The sequence below is a fragment of the Lycium barbarum genome, chromosome 4 (genome assembly GCF_019175385.1).
Source record: "Lycium barbarum isolate Lr01 chromosome 4, ASM1917538v2, whole genome shotgun sequence".
NCBI classification, from domain to species: domain Eukaryota; kingdom Viridiplantae; phylum Streptophyta; class Magnoliopsida; order Solanales; family Solanaceae; genus Lycium; species Lycium barbarum.
In genome coordinates, this window is record NC_083340.1 from 37,822,465 (window position 1) to 37,848,949 (window position 26,485).

Below are 26,485 nucleotides of genomic sequence, written 5' to 3' on the forward strand. Positions count from 1 at the left end.
TAAAATATTTGAAAGTGTGGGGGCATTAGCTGTAGTGTCAGTTTGAAAAATGTGTGAATTCAATCCTGTTCAACAACCTTAATAGCTAATTATGAGAAAATATTGTAGTTTCAAATAGTTTTCTTTGGTAAATGAGATCTGACATTTGAATGGTGTAAATTGCTTTATGAGATGATAATGCTGACAGTTGTAACTTTAAAAAAATTGTGTCAAACATATTAAGTTGATCGATAAATAAGTATTTGAGAGATGTCCTTATCATGATATAGTGAACTTTTCGTTGTATTATAAGGATACAGTGTTGCTAAGTGGATCTCAGATTAAGATGAGATAATATTTAAAGGTGGTTATATTGTTACCTCTGGTAGGAATGCCAACATGAGAATCAGCTAAGCAAATTTTGTTGTTTTGGATTTGGCCGGTAATGAGACTAAGTGTTTAAGAATCTTAGTGATAAGTCGGGTTGGAATAAAACCAACGTGTTTAAAAATTGGGATTGCCAAGCAGCATTAGCTGTAATGGAAAATAAAATTTTCAATGGCAATAAAATACATTCGTTTGAGATATAGTGTGATAAAGCAGCTGCTGTGAGATGAAATTATTTTCATTAATTATGTGAAGTCAGAAGGTGAACTTGATCAATTCACAGACTATAAGAAACATCGAGGGGAATGGATTTTTAAGTCAATTTGAGAAGATCAACAATGATGGTAACCCAACCTATGTGATTGGAGATCCCATGAATTAGGTTCATATGGATAATAACAAGTCATTAGTTGATCAAGTGTGCACTATAAAAATTATGTCCCTTCCTATGGTGTGTAAATATAGTGCAGTTCTGCAAGGCAAAGTGAGGTTGAGTTATAAACTCTTAATCCATTACCATATCCTTTATAGGTGGTGTATTGTTGTGCAGAGTACACTTGATGGGTGGACCTATATGAGTGTGGAGTGGTGCCGCTTCTATGAAATTGTGACGGATTTCTAGAGCACTCATGAATACCAGGACACGAGCATGGCCTCTTAGCACAAAACCGCGATAACGACAAAGATTGTGCGAGTATGATGTGATAAAATAAGACCCTGATTTACAAAAGAATTCTTGGTTCATAGAAGTTCTAAACTTCACCAATTATTTTGTAATTTTATACTTATTTTATCTAGGTCTGGTTCATAGTCTACGCGACACCAGATTCGACGCATTATGCTCTTTTGTGAGAACCCAGCAAAACTTCTCATTTTATTCTATTCCAAAACTTCTTATTTGATTTTATTCCTTATTATTCTTTTTGAGATAGTGGGGGATTGTTGTAAAAATAATTTGAATATCTCAAAAAAGAAATACTTTTACTAATATCTATTTTCATTATTTTTAATATTGACTTAATAACTCTTTAATATGCTAATAATTTGGTAATACTATAATGTTGGTTTTAAAGCTTAACAGACTATTTGATTGGTCATTGAATTCAAAGTCTTGCAAAATATAACAGATGATTTAAATTGTTTTGAATGACCTTTACTGTGCCTTGAATGACCATCACTATGCTTTTAAGTATTGGACGTTTTCAACATTATTAAGATGGCTGTATTTTACCGTTTGGTTGGTTCTTCTACCATTATATATAGTTTCAACTATTTTGTGAGCAGATGATATGAGATAAAAAAAAATAAAAAAAATTCTTCTTCCTATATTTTATTATGCTGGGTTTTCTATTTTATGAAATCTTTGTTAGTTTCTGGCTCCTAGTTGTGTGCTAGAAGAGCTTGTTGAATCCTGGGGGATACACCCATACCGGGTGAAATATCCTTAAGGACAGTGCCATTGGCATGCCTCAAGCTACGAAGAATTCTCTACAATTGTTCGTGATCAAGCATTTTCCTGAAGTGTAAAAGAAGTTCCTACAAGTGTTCGTGATGAAGAAAAATTACTACAAGTGTTCGTGATGAAGTATTTTCCGTAAGATTTCCTACAATAACACGAGTAGAACGTAAGCAACAAACTTGACCAGTGTCCTAAATCAACCTTTGTTTTTTTGGGTGCTTAATCAAATATATGTTCGTCCTTCAAGGTATACACACACATACATATACTAGTTTTTGGACACGTGAGTCGCATGTTATCCTGTGTAAATTTGTGTAGATTCGTTAGAATGATAAAGATTCCATCAAAACATGTGTCTAATGAATAATAGAAATGTAACTGCAAAAATTACAAATAGATTTTAATGAGTGTGACAAACAGACAGTGGTTTAAAAGGCGGGGCGTTTTACATACGCCTCGACGAGGCGTAAGCCTCGAGGCACGGGGCATAAGCCCCATGGGTATTTAATTTTTAGTATTTCTTAAAATAATATAATTACAATAAATATTTTTAAATAGGTAAAATTACATAAAAAAAAAACTGTAACTAAATGAAATATATATATATATGTATGTATGTATGTATGTATGTATGTGTGTGTGTGTGAGCGCGCGCGCGCGCTTGATCCTCACAAAAAAATGATCAAAGCAATCCATTATACACCGCTTATAACTTGTAATTATATATAACATAATTTTACAAGTATAAACAATACAATGAAATAAAAGCTATTATGAAATGCAAAACAATTCTAACATTTTAACTTTCAAACACGGAAAAAAACACAGTTTCTTAAAACACTATTACTATCATACTATTCATTTTATCTCCCTATAAGCAAATAATCAATAAAATTTATCAATATTACAATTAAAACATAACTTCTTCATGAACAAAAAATTAAATTATATGATAATTCTGATACATAGGACTTATGACCAATGACAAGTGAAAATGTACAATTCCGCTATGTGTTTTTTTTTTTAAAAATTAAGTGATATTCACCCTTACGACGTTCTCAAATAGTAAATATCCAATACTACGACTTGTTATATGAGTTACACCCAATCTTCTATTTCTATAGATGAAAAACTATTAAGTATCATTATTTTGTTAAACAATTATGAGGGTGAATGATTTTAATTAAGAAATTTAAAATATAATTTGTGTAAGAACTGTTAGGCGAGCCCTGGGCGTTAGGCGTGTTTAGGGCGTACGGTTGGGCGCTTAGGGCGTAAGCCTCATAGGAACTAAGCCCCGCAAGTTAGCCCCAGGGCGTTTTGCCACTGCCCTGCCCCGAGGCGAGCCCCGGAGCGAGTCCTGACACTGCCTTTTAAAACAATGCAAACAGATACTTAAGATGGATTGGAGAGAATATTATTATTTTATACCTAACATAACTCATATTGTAGTGGTGTCGTCGATGTGCAAATCAATGTATGATGTAAAACAAAAGTAGCTTCATACAGAAATACCTTTAATAATTGTATCATGGCAAAACAAAATACCCAACAATATTTATAAAACTGATATATAAAATAGTTACAACATACTCTTTATAATTTATGAAAAAAGCAAGTACATATGGATCATCTCTCTAAACTAAATGAGGAAAAGAAATAAAAAGAGCATAAAAGGTTAAGATGTTCTTACCATGAAACAAGCAATAAAAAATATTTGCAGTTAGGAATGAAATTCAACAAATTTACCAACAAAAGAAAAAAAAACAATCTAGTTCAATATTAGATTAAAAAAAAAAGATAATGTCTCACCTTGAAATGAAATAATTATCCACGTCGTCTTCTCTACTCAGTAAGGAATTTCGAGTTCCTATATCACCGACTTCCCTCTACTGCAGCGAATTACCTTATTTCAAGAGTTCGTTCGAAAATGGTAGAAGTTCTTGTTTTTCTAATTGTGCAATGAATAATGAAACATGGTAAATTTGAACAAGATCTGGCAAGTGAGATTTTGCGGTAATGATGCAAGACGATATCCACCTTATAACCCCATCACTTATCTAACTTTTGCATTTTCACATTCTGAGATGCTTATAATTTTTCATGCATCATCAAATAACAATGAAGAATGTAACTATTCATATAGATTTTTTTTATTTTGTAAATGGATCCGCCATATATTGTGTTTGTTACAACTCCTTAACTTTCAAAGTTTTTTTTATTAACAAAGAGAACCATAAAATTAGAAAAATAGAAAAACAACAATAATAATAATAATAATAATAATAATAATAATAATAGTTATTTTTGAGTGATTAAATGCCTCATTTAAACGAACAAAAAATCAGAAACGGGTGTTGAGCTATAATATATATAGCCCAAAAACATGTCGCTCGACTTTAATAGAAGCAATATCAATTATATCGCTGCTATGAGGAAGATTCTGTCACCTTAGATCAGATGAAAAAACTTAAAAGACCAATCACTAGATTTTGAAGATTAACAAAAATACATATAATTAGATAAAGAAAGATAAATAGAAATATCCGAGTTAATACGTAACATTGTGAAAACACATGGAGTGAAAAAATAGGAGATAAGTTGAAATATTTCCTTAATATCACGACCCAAATTACTAAGCCGTGAAGGCACCATCTCCCACCATCATCGATAACCAGTTAGAACTATTTAATAAGGAATTTAATGCGGAAAAGAAATCATACAAGTCATTTTTAAAGTCTTAAATAAGTCAATAGTAATAAAAAAAATAATGAAAGTGGTACAACCCCAAAAATCTGGTGTCACTAGTACAAGAACGGCAAAAGAAATACAAGTCTGGGATACAACCCGAAATGGTTGTAGGAAGGAAAAAGATAGAAAGTAAATGACAGAGGAAGAATCTGGTGCTACGTATCATCATGTAGCTCACCCCGAATTCTCCGGATGACCTCCTCAACGAGCAACCGTGTAGTCTCGAGATCCACTCAAACCAGACACATAATATTCACACAAAAAGGGTGCAACAAGTGTAGCGTGAGTACGGGAAACAACGTGTACTCAGCAACATCGTCAACCGACCCTAACGAAAATGGAGACGAGGGTTGGTCTTCCGAATACTACTTCCACACTTAACTGTTATTATTCCACAATAACAATAACAATAATAAGCACAATAATCTCAGCTTACAAGCCTAGATACAAGCTTCTAAATCCTCAAGTCCATCAGGTAACCAAATGAGTATTTAAGACAAACCAGACAATAATTTAAGTAAGTCATACAACAAGGAATCAATGAAACAACATGATATGCAAATGCAATGCAATGCAATGCTAGGTCTTTTCCATCACCCGGTACACACACGTTCAAATATTATGAATTGTAACCCACAGGGGACTCGTGAGGTCCATATACCATCCCGGAATTTCCCTTCGAGTTCCAAGCCACATTTGGCATCAAATCACAGTACTCAGCCCTGTAGGCTCCAAATCAAAATAATCGGCCCTTAGTCTCACATTACCTATCTCTAACCAGTCTGACTCAAAATACCATCATCACTCCGTCCGGAACCATTTCCCCTCAGACATAACAAATGTATCCTTAAAAGCACATGAGATACTATATAAAGCATGAATATGGCATGCACAACATAAGAAACCAAGCTAAGTAATAAAGACTTAATATTTAGCTCTTTTCTACTTTTAAATGAGCATTAGGAGTGATAAGAACATACAATCACGAATAAGACAAGTGATAAGCATAGAAGCAATAAATAAGGGAACTCATGTTCCAATCACAGTCACAATCAATCTATGCTATTGAGGACTCGCTGTTGCAATTGCGGATCTGCACTGACCCGGACCACATCGCAATTGCGTGGCACTACTCGGAATTGCGAGGTTCACATTTGCGAGAAAGGGGATAGCAATTGCGAGGAACCCTAGTATTGGATAAAATATCCTAGTTCGAATTATTATTTTCCATTCTCATATTTTGAACTCAAGACTTCGGATTTGGGAGATTTTAGGAGGGCTCTTCAAGATTTATCAAGTGGTTAAGTTTCTAATCCCCTTTTCATCTTTATATCATTAATCAGTAAGGAAATCCATGCTATAAATCATGTTTAGGAAGGGGATTTGGGGGGTTTAGTTTCCCTAAGTTAGAATTTGGGAACTCTTGATTTGAGCATGAATTTGATGATGGTTTTGGTTCATTTTTGGTATATAAACTCCATAGATGTTGCGTAAACTAATTTTGGGTTGAATTTCTTATTTTACCCCTTGTGGCTCGGCTATTTTGGGTGACTTTTTGGGTTCAGAACTAAAGTATAACATTATGGGTATCATTGGATTCGTATAACTTTCTAGAATAATAATTTGACCATATTTGTTACACCCGGTATCTTAGAATTAAGTTTAACCTCGTATCGTTAGAGTTTTAGCAAAACATCTAAAGGTTTGAACGTTTTTCGAAAGTGGCCGAGGGGCCTACTTCGGGCAACCGTAACTCCTTGATTAGTTGGGAATTTGGGAAAGAACCCTTAATGAAAGTTGTAGCACGTAGAAATACCTTTCCAACCACATAAGGACCAGGCCACTCAGAGATCGGAGAAGGGAGATATGATCGTCGCAAGGTGGCTAATAGTAAGGCGCTTAAGATTCGATAGAATTGCTAAGTTTCTGATACGTCTTCCTTCCATCCCGATTTCATGAAAATACGTTGGTAAGTTGAGAAAACGTAAAACATCAAAGTTATAGCTCTTTGAAACACCTTTCCAACGGTATATTGTGGAGTCCGAACGGAGCTCTGTAAAAGAAGTTATGCCTATTTTATTGAACACTACGCAAAACCAACACAGGCCGCGCGTGTGGGCGCGTGCGATTTCCCCGTCGTGGGACGATCGAACAAAAAACCCTCGCTGACCGGGGACCTATAGAGGGTCCCGCGTTGGACGTGCGACGTGGGCCCAACGCGGATGGGTCAGGTTTTTGGGTCAAAACCTCATATTTTCGCGTTTTTCTTATATTTAAGCTTGAGATTTATTTCCTAAAACCCCCTCCCCTATTCACGAAAAATCATCATAAGGAAAGAGAGAACAAGTCCCAAGCCTCAAGAACCCTCCAAAGTGTGTTCTCCAATGATTATCAGTTGATTTCAAGTCTCTAATCCCTTTCTAACTTGAGTAAACCCTTCTAATCGATAGAGTTGTGATTGGAACACCATTATTGAGCAAAGAAATCCTAGAACTCGAATTCAAGAGGATTGGACTTAAAAAAGGTAACACTTCTGCTCTTTCATCATTTATAGTTGTGAATTGATGAGTTCTTGGGAGAATAGTAAACGGGTTTGATAAAAAGAATCATATGAACTGTAATAGGGTTTTGTATTGTTGACCTAGGATTGTGATAATCTTATGGGTGATGAAGTATAATGATTGTTATATCTATTTGGGATTGTAGAATCACCTAAGAGCAAGAGAATGGGTTGTTGGTATAGAAACACCATCATTAAGGGCTATGAAGCTTTATGCTCACCAAGTGTTTGATAAAATGGCTAAGTGATCAAAGCATGAATATTATTGCTAATATGGAATCCCATTGACTTATATTGCTATAGATTAAAGTTGAAAGGGTTGAGTAATGTCGTATTACGCTCAGAAAGTAGAAAGTTAAAGTATGTGAGGCTCAGAAAGTAGAAAGTTAAAGTATGTGAGGCTAACTCTCTACGTTTGAGAATGTTGATAATTCTCCATACGGTTTATTGACTATTACAATTTGCCTCAGATTTATAGTTATGCTTTAGTTCCATGAATAGTTGCAGAACCCCAATTCTCTAGTTTCGTATTTCGTTCATGACTTTCATTCCGATCGTTGTGAACTCAGAATGTAATCTAATTAGAGTCGTGTTTTATACCCATGAGTCTCAGCCTAGAAACTCAGCATGTTTATAAACTAGTTAAATTTTCAGTCCTCATAATCAGTTCATGAATACATGTCTTAATCTAGTTCTATTTAGTAATCCAGTATTATGTAGTCCAGCATGATTATGTATTTTAGTATTATGCATTACAAAATGACTCTCAGCTCCTTGATATTCCATGAGTCTCAGCCATGAAAACATCGTATGTTTACACTCTATAATCAGTTCAAAAATATATGTCTCAGTTCAGAGCTGACTAGTAGTTCAGCCTCATGTATTACAGTATGATTCTCAGTTCCTGATTTTAAATTCCTGAATGTTGAACAGTTGTATTTGGGCCTGAGGCCGTAGTTTATGCTTTATGCATCTTGGGCCTGAGGCCGTAGTTATGGATACGTATACTTGGGCACAAGGCCACAGATTATGTCTACACATATATATTGGGCCTGAGGGCGTAGCTTATTTACTCAGATAAACAGGTGGTTTCTCATTCAGAACAGAGAGTACTTATGTTCAGTTAAAGTTTCAGTTTCAGCACTTATTACATGTTTATTAATTTGGGCTGCCTTTTCCCCGAGCACCCCACTTACAGTTCTTTTTTTCAGTTGCTTTACATACCAGTGCAATTCAAATGTACTGACGTCCCTTTTGCACGGGGCCTGCATCTCACGATGCAGGTAACGGATTTACAAGTTGACGATTCAGAGCGCTAGGATTCTCGTACCAGCTATTGGGTGAGCCCCAGTTCTTTTGGGGAATTATCTTATCATTACTTTACAATCTTTCAGTATTTACAGACAGTTAGTGTTTTAAGTACTTCATTATAGGCTTCATAGACTAGAGTAACAGTTAGACAGAGTCGTAGGCTTTTCATGTTAAGCTATGTTGGCTACAATTATGCTTCAGACTTATATTAGTGCTTCTGCACTTTGATTATGTATCATTCAGACTTTCAGTATATCAGTATGTGTTAGTTTATTTTCCGCATTCCATATGTTATGATACCACATGTTGATTCAATCAGCTAGTTGGTTCGCTGTGTCACATGTAGTCAGGCACTGAGTGTCATGTAACGTCCAGGCCCAGGGTCAGGGCGTGACAATATTAAACTCGATTAGACAACGAAGTTACAGTTTTGACCTTCGGGTTTTGGGACGGAATTTGTGGGTTGATTTTCTAGACCCGAACCTTTTATATGGTAATATGGGTACCAATTGTCTCGTATTCATACGTATAATTCATGTTTGGACATATTGGGATAGTTCGGAGGCTCTATGAAAGGGCAAGGCTTTGATGTGATTTTCGGACTCCTATTCAGGCATGTTAAGACCTTTGAAAAAGCATCGAAAAAGAGACGACACCAAAACCACTAAAATCTGCCAACTTCCAAACTTCGATCCAACACCCGAAACTCATCCGAGACCCCTGGGTAGAAATTAAATATGCAAATCAGTTCTAAAACACGCTACAATCTCACTCGCGCACTCGAAATTTCTAAAAGAGGTCATCTTGACCCGATGTTGACCGAGGTCAACCCCAATTCTTATAAAACTAGATTTCAAATAAAAAATTTAAAATACCCCTGAGTATCTCGGGAATCGAACCAACTACTCAAATAAGTCATAATCGACCTTCCGGACCTAATGAAATCTATGAAACTTTCAAAAAGACTCATTTACCCCCGATGTTGACTTTGGTCAACTAAACACTTATGAACTTCCAAAAATCTCATTTTCTTACCCCAAATCATATCTGAATGCATCGGGAATCGCACTACACATCCCCGCAAGTGAAATATACCTAAAAGAAGTTAGGGAAAGGGTCAATAGGGGTAAATAGTCAAAACAACCAAAACGACCTAATGGGTCGTTACGCTTAAGTCATGCTTCCATATCAATCAAATCTTTCCTCTCTAACTCGGATCAATATCAGCTACAGTAATCCACAAAAAATGTGTAAGCTACTTATCTCGGATTAGTATTAAGCATGTCTTGTACTCAAATATTGTAGAGGGAATTAAGATGCATAGCTCAGAATGTCTGCTACAGGATTAGTATTAAGCATGTCTTGTACTCAAATAATGTAGAGGGAATTAAGATGCATAGCTCAGAATGTCTGCTACATGTATTCAACTACATCCACTCAAGTTTAGTCTGCTGCATGTGATAATTATTTAAGGTGAAAAACATTAAATAAGTGTGACTAAAGTTACAAAGAAAAGTTTTATTTTATTTGAAAAGTTCTATAATGGAACCCACATTATTGAATCATTATGATGTAATGTAAGAATCAAATTTATTGAGGTATTATGATGTCTAAATTGATGTTGAAGAATGGGTAATTCTCTGTGCTACAAAATCGATAAAGAGAAGCCTAAGCGTCCAACAGTTAGTCTCTTACCATTAAAAAGATTCATTGAATAATAGTTATAGCTTTTTTATTTATTAGATCAAATTAATCAATTAATTGAAAGTAATTAATTGTTAAGGATAATTTAGTTGTTCAACATTTGAAGGGTATTATCATAATCTAACTTTCAACTAAGGAGCTTTCACTTTTAGAATATTATATATATAGAGACACACACACACAAGAGTTTGTTCAAAATTACCGATATTTGATGATCTCCCAACCTTCTACATGGGCCCGCGTCTGTATAATAGTAATGGAGAGTGGTAGTATATTAGTGTTAGCCAATAGAGAAGAAAATATTTAGCAAAAGTTAGGAAATGGATGGATATAAATTCATGTAAGATACATTAGATATAATGCTCAAAACATGTGTTTCAAAGTCATCCTTTTGAATTTAGGATAAACTTTCATAAAGGAGATTCCTTTAATGGAGATGAGAGGATGACGAAGAGGAAAAGGAAAATAGAGGACAAAGATAGCAAGACTTTTTAGAGACGGACGGGTACATTCATGTGAGATACATCATGTATAACAATAAAAACACATGTTTCAAAAAGTGTTTTGGAAAGTGAGAAGCAGAAAAAAATTACGAGGGCTCGCTTCACTGAAGCGTGAAGCGACGCACACACTTTTTTCAACTAAAGTACAATTTATTAAAAAATAAAAATTATTAAATTTTCATAGATAAATAATCAAGAACTCAATAGAAATAACATAATAAGAAAAAAAATTCAATTCTTAAATTAAAAAGTAAATAATAGATACGATAACTAGATAGTCAATAATTCTCATAACATAGTCAATAAAACTAGAAATAAATAAAGCCTAAAAAAACTAGAGAATCAGATAACAAAAAAAAAAAAAAAAGGCTACAATAAAATAAGAGGAGAAGAAAAGAAGATAAAAAAAAAATCGAAAAAGAGGAGAAGAGAAGAAGAAAAAGGAATAGAAAACAGGGGAGAAAAGAAAAACAGAAAAAAAAAAAAATCAAAAAAAGAGGAGCAGAGAAAATTATAGAGGAAGATAAAAGAAGAAGAAGAGAAGAGAAGAGAAAAACTTACCTTGAAACCCTAGAATTGGAGGAGAAGAAGAACAACGAAGAAGATGCGCGTAAGTCTATTGCAATAGTTTTAAAATTAGACCTTACCCTTATTTCAATTAAATTTTCAAAAGACTCATTTTTTTCGCAAAAGCGAAAATTCATGCCATGCCTTGTTTCTCGCTTCTTCCGTCGAAGTGAGCGCTTTTATGATCTTGTCATGCTTTAGAGCATAGAAGCGCTTGACCCGTCCGCCTTGCCTCGCTTCACGCTTTAAGCACTGAAGTAAGTGCTTCAAAATCATTATTTTTAGTGAAAGACAAGCTTTAATATTAGAGATTCCTTTAGTAATTAAAGTAGATGACTGTTCTGGCAAGGTTTTAGAACATAGTTCCGAAACTGTTGCTGTCCAATTTGGTTATTTTGTTGATAAGGCTTATTTACAAGCTAAAGTGGAATATGGTATAGTCTTTGCAGTAAGTCAAAAGAGAAGCGTGTAGAAATGCTCCCAAGTATAGAGCCCTATTGTAACACAAGCCTTATTGAACTATTGAAGTAAGGAGAATATGAAGGGACAAAAGAATTTCTGTAATGTAAGTTTATGGTGATTTTTCCTAACTGATGTTGTAGTTTACCATCTAGAGTAGGTTTAGAGGGGCTTTTGTTTAACATAAGAATTTTAATGCCCCAATCTATGATTTCTTGAATGAATGATGACTATAAAATGTATTAATTATTTATAGTTGTAAGTTAATGGATCTTCTGACCATCTTCTTTAGCTTGATTATAGTATTTTTCCTCCATAATACAGTCCTACTTTCTAGCTTGGTATTTATTTTGTAGAACTTTTATAGTGATTGTTTTTATATATGCTAGTGGTGGACTGGTGGTGTACATGATGTTGGAAAATTAGGGAGGAGAAACAGTTTCAATCACTCAAATTCTTTCTTGAAGGCAAGTGAAGGAAACGATTGTTCTTTACTTCACTCTATGTGCTTACAAATTCTCTTGAAGACAAATGGGGAAAAAATTATTCCACCAACTTAACTTACATAAAATGTTGTAGTACTAGATATTTATAAAAATTCTCCTAACATAACCTATTCTGGTACATGTATAATAATTTAATTCTAATTATTTTCAATTCCCTACTCATGAATAAAACAGTGTATGTGTCTAAGACAAATACAAGAGACTTCTTAATTCATGAACTAAGATTATTCATGTATCATGAAAATAAAAAAAGAACTTTTCCTCTTCCAACACAAGGTTCACATTTCAACACTTCTCCTTGAACCTTGTGCTTGAACTTCCCAAAACATTCTTCAACGTCTCCATCCTTCTTCGTCAAGCTCTTCCAAAATTAAACATCAGCATTCTTCTTAAGAGTTCGGATGGTTTTCATAATTTTCTTCAGAAGATTCTCATCTTCTCAGAAGATATTTTCAGCTTGAGATTGAGATTGTCATATTTACTGATTGTTATTTCCAGCTTGAGATTGAGATTATCATATTTACTGATTGTGCTTTATAAGGCACATCATCAGAACATTCTATTTCACCGGTGCTCTCCTCTTTTGGAGATTTTTCAGTAGCATGAGGAGTTCTTCATCCTTTTCTCAATTATCATATTTATTGTAAAACCCTTTTTAGGTTCTACAATAATTGATAGTGTTTTAGAAGCGTCCACTTCTTTATGAATCACTTCTTTATATTTTCATCAAACCTAGTATTTTAAATTCGACAACCCGCTTTCTTATGTTTACAGTAATCTTCATCTTTTCTCGGGTTTGACAAAAAGAAATCTTTTTCAATATCTCCTCTTCAATCCCTTGATAGATGAGATTGTGATTTTCTTATTCATTTGGCAGCACTATGATCATCTACCTCTCTATTCATGATTCTTCGTCATGCAATCACTTCATCAAGGGTGACACCTTTGTTGGGTTCCTTACTCTAAAAAAATATCCTTCAAAAGTTGTTACAACATTTGAAATCATGGTAGTTCCACCTGCCAAAAACAATTTGTTCAAGATGGTGCTTCTCTAGCCCAACATCCTCATAGATCTAGTAGCTAATATCAATCACATTCATTTAATATGATGATTCATTCTCTCGAATGTTGAAGAATACGAGTTCTCCACAGGTCTCTCATGACAACTGGCTTTGATACCAAAGGTAGAAAATTAGGGAGAAAAAGCACTCTCAATCACTCAAATTCTTCCTTAAAGACAAGTGGAGGAAATAATAGATCTTTACTTTCTTATAAGTTACCTTGAAGAAAAGTGAAAAAAATTGTTCCAATAACTTAACTTACATAAAGTATTGTGGTATTAGGAATTTGTGGGAATTCTTCTAACATGTACCTATTCTAGTATATGTATAACAATTTAATTCTAAACTTTTCTTATTCCCTAGTTCATAAATAAAATAATGCATGTATCTAAGACTAATATATTAACCTTCCTAATTCATGAACTAAGATATTCATGTATCACGAAAATAAAAAAAGATATTTTCTTCTTCCAACACAAGGTTCACATTTCAACAATCCTCCTTGAACCTTGTGGTTGAACTTCCCAAAACATTCTTCAATGTCCCCAGCTTTCTTCGTTAAACTCTTCCAAAATTGCACATCAGCATTTTTTTTAGAGTTGGGATGATTGTCATCATTTTTCTTCAAAAGATCTTATCTTCTCAGATTCCCTCAGATCCTCGTCTTCTCAGAAGATATTTTCTTCTTTGAGATTGAGATTATCATTTTGACTGATTGTGCTTCAAAAGAGACATCATCAGTTTCATTAGAACATTTCTCCTCACCATTGCTCTACTATTTTGGAGATTGCTCAGTAGTATGACTTCTTTTTCATTAATTTTTTAATTATCATATTTACTGTAAAAAAAATATAGGTTATATAATAATTAATATCATTTAGAAGCGTCCACTTCTTCAGGAATCACTTCTTTACATTTTCATCAAAGCTAGTTTTGTTAAATTTGACAAGTACTTTCTCATGTTTATAATCATCTTCATCTTCGTTTTCATCTTCTCTCGGGTGGGTTTCGCAAATAAAAACCTTCTCCAAGATCTCCTCATCAATCCTTTTATATATGAGAGTGTATTTTCTTATCCATCCTTCTCATGGAAGCAATATCATCCGCTACCTCTCTATTTAGATTCTTCGTCATGCAACTACTTCATACGCAACTACTTCATCAAGGTTGGTACTTTTGTTGGGCTCCTTGCCTTAGAAAACATCCTTCAAAAGTTGTTTAACTTTTAAAATCATTGTAGTTCCACCTATCAAAACAGTCAATGACTCTGATACCAAATGTTGAAAAATGAGAGAGGAGAAGCTCTCTCAATCACTCAAATTCTTTCTTGAAGACAAGTTGAGGAAATGATAGATCTTTACTTCCTTACAAATTATCTTGGAGACAAGTGAGGAAAATATTGTTCCAATAACTTAACTTACATAAAGTGTTGCAATACTAGGTATTTATTAGAATTCTTCTAACATGTACCTATTCTAGTACATGTATAATAATTTAATTCTAAACTTTTCCTATTATCTAATTCATGAATAAAATAATGCATGTATCTAAGACTAATACCTTGACCTTCCTAATTCATGAACTACAATTATTCATGTATCACGAAAGTTAAAAAAGAAAAAAAAGAAAAAGGAAGATCTTTTCTTGTTACAACACAAGATTCACATTTCATGCGACATCCTTTATGAATCTAGTGTTTGTCCACTTTTCTAAGAACATGCATCTTCATTATTGTTAGGATGTAATACTTTAAAAAAAATCATTGTTGGAATATAATATTCATAGTTGTATCATATCATTTGGAAATTCAAGATATCTGACCATAGTTGTATTACTGTATGATATCTATTCTTAGAAAGATGTGTATATGACTATATTTGACTTGATGAAGATGTATCAGAAGCATATTATACTTCATACTCCCTTTGTCCCAAAAAAATTGTCCTCCTTTCCTTTTTAGTCTGTCCCAAAAAGATTGTCCCCTTACTATATTTAGAAATAATTAAACTTTATGAGATGATTTACAGCCACACAAGTATCTAAGGCTTGTTTTGGATCATACATTTCAAAAGTCTTCCTTTATTTCTTAAACTTTGTGTCAAGTTAAAAGAGGACAATCTTTTAGGGACGGAGGGAGTACTATTTAAAAGAAATAATGCATGAAGAAATTTACATGAGAATATGCAATACATGGACGGTCTTTGTATTTCTCAATATATGATTTTATGTAAATCAAATAGTTCAAAGGTTTATGAATTTTCTGAATGTGATGGAAAAAATCAGATAGATATAAATTTCATCTATCCTAGGATTAGAAATATAAGTCCAACTTCCATCTTTTGTATTTGATTATATCAGTGAATGCATAAATCAATCTAATAATTGCAAATTGCACTGGTGGATTAATTTTTGAACGGTCCAAGAGTTATGACAGAGAGAAATTATAGGCAAAGAGGTTCTTCTTCTTCTTTTAGTCTGTTAAGCTATTATTTGAGTTCCATGCAAATTTAGTGCTTAGTAGTCATGATAATGTGCGTGTTTGCTGCAAATTACCCTTGATTATTGTCTATTGTAAGCATGCGTACTGATGATCAACAAATTGTAAATGCAGTTTTGTGACTTTGGCCTTGCAAAGTGTCTTCCCAAAAAGCAAAGACATCATAACGTGGGCAAGTTTGAAGGCACATTTGGGTCTGTTAGTCCTGAAATCTGAACTAAAAGCTTCGAAAATATCTCTGATATCTTTCATCTACTTTGCAAGGAGATCTAATGCATTTGTCTTGACATTGTCAGGCATTTTGCGCCTGAGTATTTTATGCATGGCGTTGTTGATGAGAAAACCGATGTATTTTCTTTTGGTGTGCTGCTATTGGAGATAATAACTGGACGAAGAACTTTAGATGATTCACAACAGAGCCTTGTCCTTTGGGTACTTTCTTGTATCAAGTCTTCCATCATATTCCTTCTTATCTAATTCAGGAATACATACTTATTCAACTGTAGGCTAAGCCTTTGCTCGATAAGCACGACGTGAAAGGACTAATTAATCATGTTCTTGGTGATAAATACAATCCAAACGAGATGGAGCGTATGATTCTAACTGCTGGCTTATGTGTAGAATGGAATCCACTTAAGCGGCCTCGAATGAATCAGGCAAGTATTACCTTCCATCACCCTCATCTGCTTGTAGTTTTGCAATTCCTGTCATTTTTGTATCATAGAGGTGCATGTTCTTCTGATATTTTATTATTCCATCTTCTTCCACGGACTTGCTAACTTTTGGCAAGTTTACTAGGTTAGTTCTCATGGCATAAAACCTCCTGTTGGGGCACAAGATGTAGAATTACAAAATATGTTGGTTATAATTGTTGGGTTCGAAATGTTTATCTTACTTTCCTTTTTAGTCTGTTTAAAGAAAAATGTCTTAGTCCTTTTTTGGCTACTCTTTATTTTCTAACTTTCCACATGGCATATTTAAGACTACAAGATGAAAGGACATTTTGGTTCATTCTACATATCTCTTGTTAACAATCTTCTTTACTTTCTTAAACTCCGTGTCAAATAAATATCAGAGAAACATTTTGAAACGGAGGGAGTATTTTTTTTTTAAAGGATGATTATTCTTTAAAGGTGAAATGACAAAGGTCACAATTTGCAGTTTTAGAGCCATAAGTTAGCCAATGTTACATAATCCATTTAATCAATTAACCCATAAAACAAGAGTTAAGAGTATGCATCTTAGGTGAAAATAAGTAAAATACCAACATGTACAGGTTTTGCACAGCTGCTTATATATGGATATTGCATAGAAACCTAATCTCAAGAATGAAAAGGGAAACTTTTTGTGTTGAAAGATAATATTATGGATCAAACTTTAGTAATTCAATTCCACCTGTTATATACTTATTGCAAACACTTGTAAGTAGGGGTGGGCGTTCGGTTCTTCGGTTCAGTTTCATCAAACTTCGGTTCGACTATTTCGATTTCGGTTTGTTGAAGGTGGACACCGAACACCGAATCAAACTAGTTCGGTTCGGTTCTTTCGGTTTTGATTTTTTGAAGGTCGGTTCGGTTTCGGTTTTGGTTTTGGTTTTTTCAATTCGGTTTTTTTGATATGATATTAGAAGCGATTCCATTTACACTAATTCATATTCTCAAAAGCAATAAAACATAAAACTGATAAATTGAAATCAAAATCAAACAAACAGGATACACAATAACAGAAAACCATAACCATGATATAAGATTACTAGGTATTATATACATGTAATAAGAATAATTAAGAAAACACATAAAGGACATACATTAATCCTAAAGACACATCCTAATCACCTTCATTTGTTAAGGATATTTGATTTTCTCAACTAAAGTGGAAAATTAGGGATACAAAAGCAAAAGGGGGCTTATTACAATTGGATTTTTTTTGGGCTTAAACTTAATGGGCCTGGACTATTTTAATTTTTTTTGGGTAATGTATTAAATTTCGGTTTAAACCGAAACACCGAAGAGCCGAACTCTAAAAACCGAACACCGAAGTTTCTGAAAATGTAAACCATAAAGTGTTCGAGTTTGTTCAAATATTCCGATAGACCTCTGCTCGAAAAAAATTTTGTTAACTAATATTATACCACCGAGCAGCGAGCTTAGCGATTTTTTTTATTAATAATGAAAATAACGGAATCATTTACAAAATGAATAATACGCTTTGCAAGATTAAAAAACTATAATCAACCTAAGAGTATCTCAACTCTAAGTTGATTTCACCGAATATGGTCCTACTAAGTAATGGCAAAATAATTAAAACTACTTTGAAAAAATTGGTTCGAGTAGCCTTTACATCAATACAACTCCTAATTTCTCCAAGCTCTCACCAAATGTGAGAGAATATACTTGTCAAGAAGAGAATAAACTACGGTGGACGTTCAGTTCTTCGGTTCGGTTTTATCAAACGTCGGTTCGGCTATTTCGGTTTCGGTTTTTTGAAGGTGGACACCGAACACCGAACCAAACTAGTTCGGTTCGGTTCAGTTCTTTCGGTTTCGGTTTTTTGAAGTTCGGTTCGATTCGGTCCGGCTTTTCGGTTTTCGGCATTTATGCCCAGCCCTACTTGTAAGAAGTTCTCTTCTATGTTAATTACTAATTTCAATAAGACAATTGGTCCTTTTGTTTTGTCTTTTTGTTTTAGATGGTATCAAAAGTCTTTATGATCTTGGTAGAGACCTACATTGCTTTCAGATTGAAACAATGATCCTTTTCGTATTGCAGGTTTTTGTCCTGCTGGGGACTGATAACGAATGCTTACAAGCAGAAATGGCTGCGAAGGAGGACATATTCAGAAGAACTCATGAATGCAGCACAACTCAACAAAATGCATGAATGATCTTAAACAACTTAGGCTAAGACATTCAGTTTCTGATGACAACATTAAGACCTCAGCTACTTTGATTACCAAAGATAGGTAAAAGTAAGAAATTGCTTTTCCTGGTAACAATTTGGCTTTGTTTTTTGACATGTCATAATCTATGGTACTGAGACTGTTATGCTGGCAATAATTAGGCGTTTGGCCATGAAAACTAAGTATTTTTCACTTTATTTGGAATTTGAAGTTGGAGTTGTGTTTGGTTATAGTTTTTGCAAAGAATATTTGGTTGTTTAAATGTACTGAAAGTGAAAAAAGTGAAAATAGGGTTTTATGTGTTTTTCAAATTCCAAATTGAAGTTGTATTGGAATTTATAAGGCCAAACGCTGATTTTCAAATAAAGTGAAAGAAATTTTCCGGAAAAAAGTGAAAATTTCTCATGGCCAAACGGGTTATTAGAGGAGTATTTTTGTTTGAAAGGTTTAGTTTGGACTTTGGGTGGGTGAGGTTACCACATAATTCCTTGAAGAGAAGACTAGTTAAAAGCAATTTTAGTAATGGATGAAGCTTGTTAGGACACGAGTCTGGAAGATCTAAAGTAGCAACCCAAATCTGAGAATTTGAACCTCAAAAGTATAGATTTACAAACTTTATAGGCACGTGAATGTTGTTTTCGACATAGTACAACAAGAAAGAAGACTTTCATCTAATGTGTAATCACTGATCTTATCAGTATTCAACTTAATAAAAGAGGAATTTGATTCAGAAGAAGATAAAGACCTCCAACAGAGAGATTCTTATTCTTTGTGATAGGTTGGTAGATGTTGCTTGTTGTAGAAATACCTCAACACAACATTGAAGAAGGAAAACCGACCTATTCGTTATTCCTCTCTAAGTCAAAAAGTTCTATTACAACTCCCTCCATTTAGAAAAGCATGAGGTTCATACACCAAAGCACCAGAGTCATGCCATTTAATTTTCATTATTGATTCCGTCAATTACAAAAGAGCCAAAATTTGAAGTTTGTGGGTTAAGGATTCTAACCTTTTTAAATTACTTGATTAGTTGGCTATGACATGTGAAAAAAGCACAACTTCTAAAATTCGTTCTTTCTTAAATATCGTGTCCAATCATATAGCTCCACATAAAATCGGAAAGAGTAGTTCGTACCTCATAAATGCTAAAAATAAACTGAGTCTGACTCTGATATAGACGTAAACGAAACATCATCAAAGGAGTGTATATACTCTCAAGTTAGTTGCCTCCGAAGATCATAATCATAATCATATCTCAAAACAAAGAAAACGGATTGCATGACTTAAATACAACATTTCTCTTCTTTTCTCTTCTCTGTTTGCAACTCCATCTTCAAATTAACTACATAAGCACCCTTCCAGCCAGGGCCCACAACAACATCCTCCCCAAGGTCAAGGAGAAGTAAATGACAGGAAATTTTTTTTTGTAAATAATTGCTTGCTTGGCTCATTTTATGAATAATAATAATAAGATACAAAAACAAAAAAATATTACATGCATCTAATAAATGTGGTATTATCATGCCCATATTGCAAGAAGGGACATGAGTCCAGCCCCTAAGAATAAAGCAAAATAAGAAACTACTTGAAGCCTTGTATTGCAGCTCATTCTCTTGCTCAAGAAATCTGCAGCAATTAAGTCTACTAAAGCCATGTAGACTAGAATTCCAGCAGATACTGAGTTAAGGATCCCTTCCACCACCAAAGCTCTCGGGCTATGTGGATCGTAAGATGAAGCAGCTCCAATCCCTATAGCGATTCCCAAGGGGGTTGTTATGGCAAAAAATGTTGCCATTACAGTGGAACGAAGGGAATTGAACTGCGCCTGTGAGACACAACCACCTAATGCAAAACCTTCGAAGAACTGGTGGAACGACAACGCCACGAGCAAGGGTCTTATTGTACATGGACTTTCTGAAACACCCAATGATATGCCTATTATGAGAGAATGTGATACTATCCCAAGCTCCAAGACCTGCCATAGAAAAAATTGTTGGAATGACCAAGTATTCACAATCAAACTGACAGGTATACAAACATTATGCAAATGAAACCTGGGAGTAACGAAACTTTTGCTCATTTGCCAATTAAACAAAAGTGACAAGCTGGTCCTAGTCTTATAATACTACTAAGGAAACAAGCAGCCCAAGAAATCTATTCTGTGAACAACTGGATGCACACCTCACCACAGTATCTAATGACGTGCACCTGATAGACCAAGGGAAGCGCTAAAAAACTTTAGGTACTATTCCGTGTAAAGTTGGAATTGACATGACAATATATGCAGTATCTCAGAGGTTTGTTGAAAATCTTAAGCACCAAACAATTAGAAAGCAACTAGCAGAATACCCAACTAAACCTAGAATAAATAATAGTATCATATAGTTACCTACTGAATGTATTTATCAAAGCTCAAGGAATAGAGGCTTATAAAAAGCTGCAAGCAATCAAACTACATATGCCTCTATCCCAAATTAAGTTGGATTCGTCTATTGAATTCTCTATATCAATTCCATAAAAACCTGTAAATTGTTGTAAATTCAGTAAACCATTCAAAACTACAAGTCATTCAGGAAATATTACATCAAATTTCGTGGCACGATATCTGATTAAATCCAAACATTCTCTTTCTCATAAATGTTGGCATTTAGGAAAAGGAATTGATTTCTTTAAAACCTACAACTGATGAGATAATCCGAAACCTTCCAGACAGCACTCACCAAATTCCACAACAAACTTCGTTTCGTTAGAAGATAAGTAATGCTGGGATTAGTTATGGTAGCATTATTTCTTGTCGACTGTTTGGTTTGTTGTATTAAAAATAACATGCATTGCATAATTTCTAAATAGTACTGAACAGGGTGTAGGGTGTATAAGTACAAGAATAGTACGGATATTGTTAATGTCATGATTTACAATGTAGTAGAATAGTATTGAATTGGGTGTATAAATAAGTAATACTGGTATTAGTATTAGTTGTACTAGACTTAAATTTGCAACCAAACATTTACTAGAATTTTATACCATCATTATTCTACCTAATACACCCTATCAACGACCCCTTAAGCTAAGAAGTACAGAGAAAGGCCAATGACATGTGAAACAATTCAAGCAAAATTACCTGAGAAACAACAACATGCCTCACTCCACCGTCCTCATCCCCACCACCGAAGCTATGGGAGTGTGAATGCCCATGGGAGTGCCCATGTTCTTGTGATTGGCTATGGCTGTGATGAGCTGCATGTGCATGCATCCCCACAATGTGTATTGCACCACTTTCTTCTTCACCAAACAATTTATCATTCCTTGCCTTTGGCTCAACTGGTACAATAGCTGATTCCGACACCAAGTCCCCTGAATCAGTCTGATCTTTTTGGTTTTCTTTCTCTTGTTTCCTTTCATAATACTGTGTCCCAACAAAGTCAACCACCAAGGTACCCAATGCAGCCATCATAGCGATAAAACCAGCAAAAGGGAATATCTTCCAAGGAGATTTCGGAAGACAAGGATTAGTTAATGATGACGTCGCGCCTGGTAACATGTGGACAAATCCTGTGGCGAGGATGACACCAGCAGCAAAGGCTTTAGCAGCAAGAAAGAGATTAGAGTCGGTTCGGAGGAACCGGTGCTTCTTGCCAACTAATGGGATGCCAACTCCGCAAACACCCGCTATTAGGATGGCTGAGATAGCCACAAATTTAAGGGTGAGAGCAGCCGAGTTATCTCGGCATCCGTCTGTCGCTTCATCAGCAGTACCACAGGCAGTATTGGAAACAGATTGAGAAAGTTTCAGCATAATGGTATCTGTTTTGACCAAAAGAACAGTAAAGACTGTCAGAATCATTTCAATTTCTACATAATTGAAATACTTAAACAATGAAGAACCATCAAATTTTTCTTGTTTATTCCTTGAAAGAACACTACAAACATTCACCTCATTACAGTAAATTTAACAATTTTGATGTGATACATGAAATTCATTAAGTAATTGAAGGCAATGCAATCTGTATTTTCCCAAGTAATATACATGAAAATAAATAACAAGTGAAAAGAGTTGGATTTGTCAAGAATTCCATTTTTGACAAAGTACAACTAATACTGCCTTTCTTTTTTCTTTCCCTTTCCCAGCTTTACTACATGAGTGAGATTCAGCAGCCAAAACAGACATGCACAGAGCAAATGAAGACAAGATATACAAATAAAATAAAAAACAAACCTTTAATACCAATTCAAATTTGGAACTCACTACCCAACATTTCATAAAAGCAAAATCAGTACAAAATTGAACCCATCCAGATAATGAACGTCAAAACAAAGAGTGTTCAGTTTCATCATAAGACTCAAAAAATGAACTACTTATAAACTAAATTTAACATCCAAAGTGGACACAAATCACTTGATGAAGACACTGAGTAACAAATTGGAACATCAAGAAATGAGAATTCCTCAATACATAAAAAAAGAAGAAAAAAACAATTTTGAGCAATTCTCCATCAATAACAAACCAAAACAAGCAATACCAAGAATTAAAGATTCAGTCTTTTTTCAATTTCCTCAATCCCCATAACAATTACAACAAAAAATGGTTACCTGATAAAAAACCAGTCTTTTCTCTAATATGGTCCATAAAATAGCCTAGGGGCACAAGATCCTGAAAATAACAAAGTAGTAGTATTATTAGAATAAAACTCACAACTTTCAATGGCAAACAGAGAAAGGAAGGAATACACATAATAAAAAGGGAGTGGGGTTGTGGGGGCACTAAAAGAAGAACGAACCTCAATGAATGACATGGGATATGTGCCAAAGAGAGGGAATTTGTCTTTCTCTTTTTTTTTTTTTTTTTTTTTTTTCAATTATAGGTAATAAGTTTTAACACGAACAGAGAAAGCACAACACAAACACAAATCTCTATATATAAGCATAAGAAGGGTTTATTAATCTAATGACAAGAAAATGGTGAAAATTATTATAATTCTTGAAAACCCGTTTATCCAAGAAAAAGAAATGTTTATAGGAGGAGGGTGTAGAAAAGGATAAAGAAAGGGAAATACTAGTAGATGGGGAGAAATGGATGTCGACATTAATTGTAAAGAAAGAAGAGAGAGGAGATGGGAGACTTCGGGAACGGTCGCTTGTTTAACAAGAGAATGAGCACCACTGTGTCGACACCCCCTAGTCATGCCCTCCATTTTTTATTTTTTATTTTTAAAAAAACTTCTTTCCCGAACCATTTTATGTACATTCAAACCATTCGCTTTTTTCACAAGCGGTGTTTGAATAAATTAGGGGAAAAGAGTCAAATTTGTCTCTCTACTGTGTAAAAAGGATCAGCTTTACTCTCCGGTAAAGTATCGGTTTAAAAATACCTCCGACGTTACTTACGTATATGGTTCAAATATATCCCAATTTCGTGACCACGATGCATACTTGTTAGATATAAAATAAAATAAAAAATAAGAAAATGACATGATCAGTTTCCATTTTAGTGAATTTAAGAAGAAGAACTCTTGGTTTTAGATTTTAAATAAACTGAGTTTAACCTAATAATTCTAGGAAGTAATTTCTTAAATTTGATTAGATTTTAAGTATAGAAACATGAGATTCAAGAAGGAAAATTGGGGATTCTAGACCTAATTCCTAAATAATTAATTGGGGATTTGAAAGAATAATCCGAATGTAATTAAGAGTCTAATCACATATTTGGACTCGTGAGATAATTTTCATTTGTGAAGCTATGTTATACTCTCTTATGAATACCACATGATATTTTTTGGGATATTGAAGCATGTTCTATAGCTGGTTCAATAAACTGACCATAACATACTAGTTTCGTTTACATTGACGACAACAACAACAACCCAATGTAATCCAACAAAGTTGGGTCTGGAGAGGGTAGGATGTACGCAGACCTTACCTCAACCTTTTTGGGGGTAGAGAGGTTGTTTTCGATAGACTCTCGGCTAAAAAAGGAACATAGTCAATGCAGGCAGCAAAATATCAAGATAGAAAATAAATGGAGCAACATATAGTAATGCACACATAAGGACAATACTCTATGGGATATACACTGCTAAGAAAAAGGAGAAAAGGAGATGGAAAGGCTATCCCCCCCCACCTCTCGCACACACAACGTGACAAAAAAAAACTACCTACTAACTTTCTATCCTAATCTTCGATCTCCAAATCTTCCTATCTAAGGTCATGTCCTTGGTCAGCTGAAGCTGTGCCATGTCATGTCTAATCACCTCCCCCCAGTTCTTCTTCGGCCTACCTCTACCTCTCCTAACTTCTGCGACCGCCAATCTCTCACACCTCCTAACTGGTGCATCCTCACTCCTCCTCTTCACATTCCCGAACCATCTCAGTCTTGCTTCTCTCATCTCGTCCGCCACAAAGGCCACTCTGATCTTAGTCCGTATAACTTCATTTCTAATCATATCTCTCCTAGTATGACCACACATTCATCTAAGCATCCATCTTTGCTACCTTCATCTTTTGAACGTGAGTGTTCTTGACTGGCCAGCATTCTGCCCCATACAATAATGCTGGTCTAACCACCACTCTGTAGAACCTACCGTTTGTTGGTATTAATTTTGTTATTTGGTCATTTTCAGTGAATGAGAAGATGAGAATGGGCGTTGGGCCTCACACAAGGAGAAATACTTTGGGCTGCAAGGTCACACGTGATGGGCTTCCACAAAATCAAAAATATTTGGCCCATTCTCATATCACAACTAATATACAGCTCACATATACATTTTGTAAATATATTCTTTACTTGTGTAATTATATGATAGGATGTTAGAATTTAGCAATAGTAGATGGACAAGTGGCAAAGTTAGTTAGTATAGGATTCCATTCTCTTGTATAAATAGATAACATTGTACAGACTTGAAATTCATTCAGAAAAGGAAATATTTTTCCACGTATCATCTTTACATATTTTGTCATGGTATCAGAGCATGGTTGCTGATATGTTCTGATTTTCTAATCATTCTTGTTTTTTGTCATTTTCATCTTCATTTCTGTATCTGCACCTCTGTTTTTTTTTTCTTCTTTCTGTCATTTTCTTTCATCTTCATTGATCTGCAGCTGATTTTTTTTCTTGCTTATTTCCTTTGATCTTTACTTTACTATGATGAAAGATGTTGAAAACACCTCTGAGACTGCACCAACTTTGGTTGCTACCACTGGAAAGACTGGATCTGCTACAAATAATGTGGTAGATTCATCTCATCCATACTACCTTCATCCTTCTGATTCTCCAGGGATGAACTTGGTATCTTCAGTCTTTGATGGGAAAAGCTATGGGGGTTGGAGAAGAGCTGTTATCATAGCTCTTTCTGCCAAAAATAAGCTAGGATTCACTGATGGATCCTTAGCTATACCCATTTTTTATTCAGGTCTTCAACAGGCTTGGACAAGATGCAATGATATGGTTCTGTCTTGGCTTCTTAACTCCTTATCCAAAGAGATAGCCGAGAGTGCTTGTACTCTCAAAGTGCTAAAGATTTGTGAAGTGACCTGGAAGACAGATTTGGTCAAACAAATGGAGAAAAATTATCTCAGTTACAAAAAGAACTAAGTGCTGTTACTCAAGGAAATTCTAGTGTGTCAACATATTTCACTAAAATGAAAAGTTTATGGGGTGAGTTAGATGCTTTGAACACCTTCTCAGCTTGTGTTTGTACTTGTGATTGTGGAGCTAAAACTAAAAGTGTCAAAGCACACCAAGATGAAAGACTTTTGCAATTCTTGATGGGTCTAAATGATGTGTTTATTGGGGTTAGAAGCAACATTTTGCTGTCCTCTCCACTACCTAGTATAGGTCAGGCTTACT

The 26,485-nt window shown here is 34.6% G+C and overlaps 2 protein-coding genes across 8 annotated transcripts; one reads left to right on the forward strand and one right to left on the reverse strand.

The window, feature by feature from the left end:
- Positions 1-11,063: 11,063 nt before the first annotated feature.
- LOC132635905 (receptor-like cytosolic serine/threonine-protein kinase RBK2) lies at positions 11,064-18,872 on the forward strand. Of its 5 annotated transcripts, XM_060352500.1 has the most exons (7): positions 11,064-11,264; positions 11,662-11,786; positions 12,070-12,147; positions 15,859-15,938; positions 16,041-16,176; positions 16,251-16,400; positions 18,513-18,872. In XM_060352500.1, the coding sequence occupies exons 2-7, from the start codon at positions 11,760-11,762 to the stop codon at positions 18,621-18,623; spliced, it is 582 nt and encodes a 193-aa protein (XP_060208483.1). In that variant the 5' UTR covers positions 11,064-11,264; positions 11,662-11,759; the 3' UTR covers positions 18,624-18,872. The 5 variants fall into 5 exon arrangements, with proteins under 5 accessions (XP_060208483.1, XP_060208484.1, XP_060208485.1 ...); XM_060352501.1 differs by lacking the exon at positions 11,662-11,786 and having other exon boundaries at positions 11,066-11,264; XM_060352502.1 differs by lacking the exon at positions 12,070-12,147 and having other exon boundaries at positions 11,068-11,264.
- Positions 18,873-19,893: 1,021 nt separating this feature from the next.
- On the reverse strand, positions 19,894-23,849 carry LOC132635904 (zinc transporter 4, chloroplastic-like). Of its 3 annotated transcripts, none has more exons than XM_060352498.1 (4): positions 23,763-23,849; positions 23,233-23,293; positions 21,764-22,446; positions 19,894-20,617 (listed from the first exon to the last, which is right to left on the reverse strand). In XM_060352498.1, exons 1-4 carry the CDS (start codon positions 23,832-23,834, stop codon positions 20,162-20,164), a joined length of 1,272 nt encoding a protein of 423 aa, XP_060208481.1. In that variant the 5' UTR covers positions 23,835-23,849; the 3' UTR covers positions 19,894-20,161. The 3 variants fall into 3 exon arrangements, with proteins under 3 accessions (XP_060208481.1, XP_060208479.1, XP_060208482.1); XM_060352496.1 differs by having other exon boundaries at positions 23,697-23,849; XM_060352499.1 differs by lacking the exon at positions 23,763-23,849 and adding an exon at positions 23,421-23,756.
- Between the last annotated feature and the right edge of the window lie 2,636 nt (positions 23,850-26,485).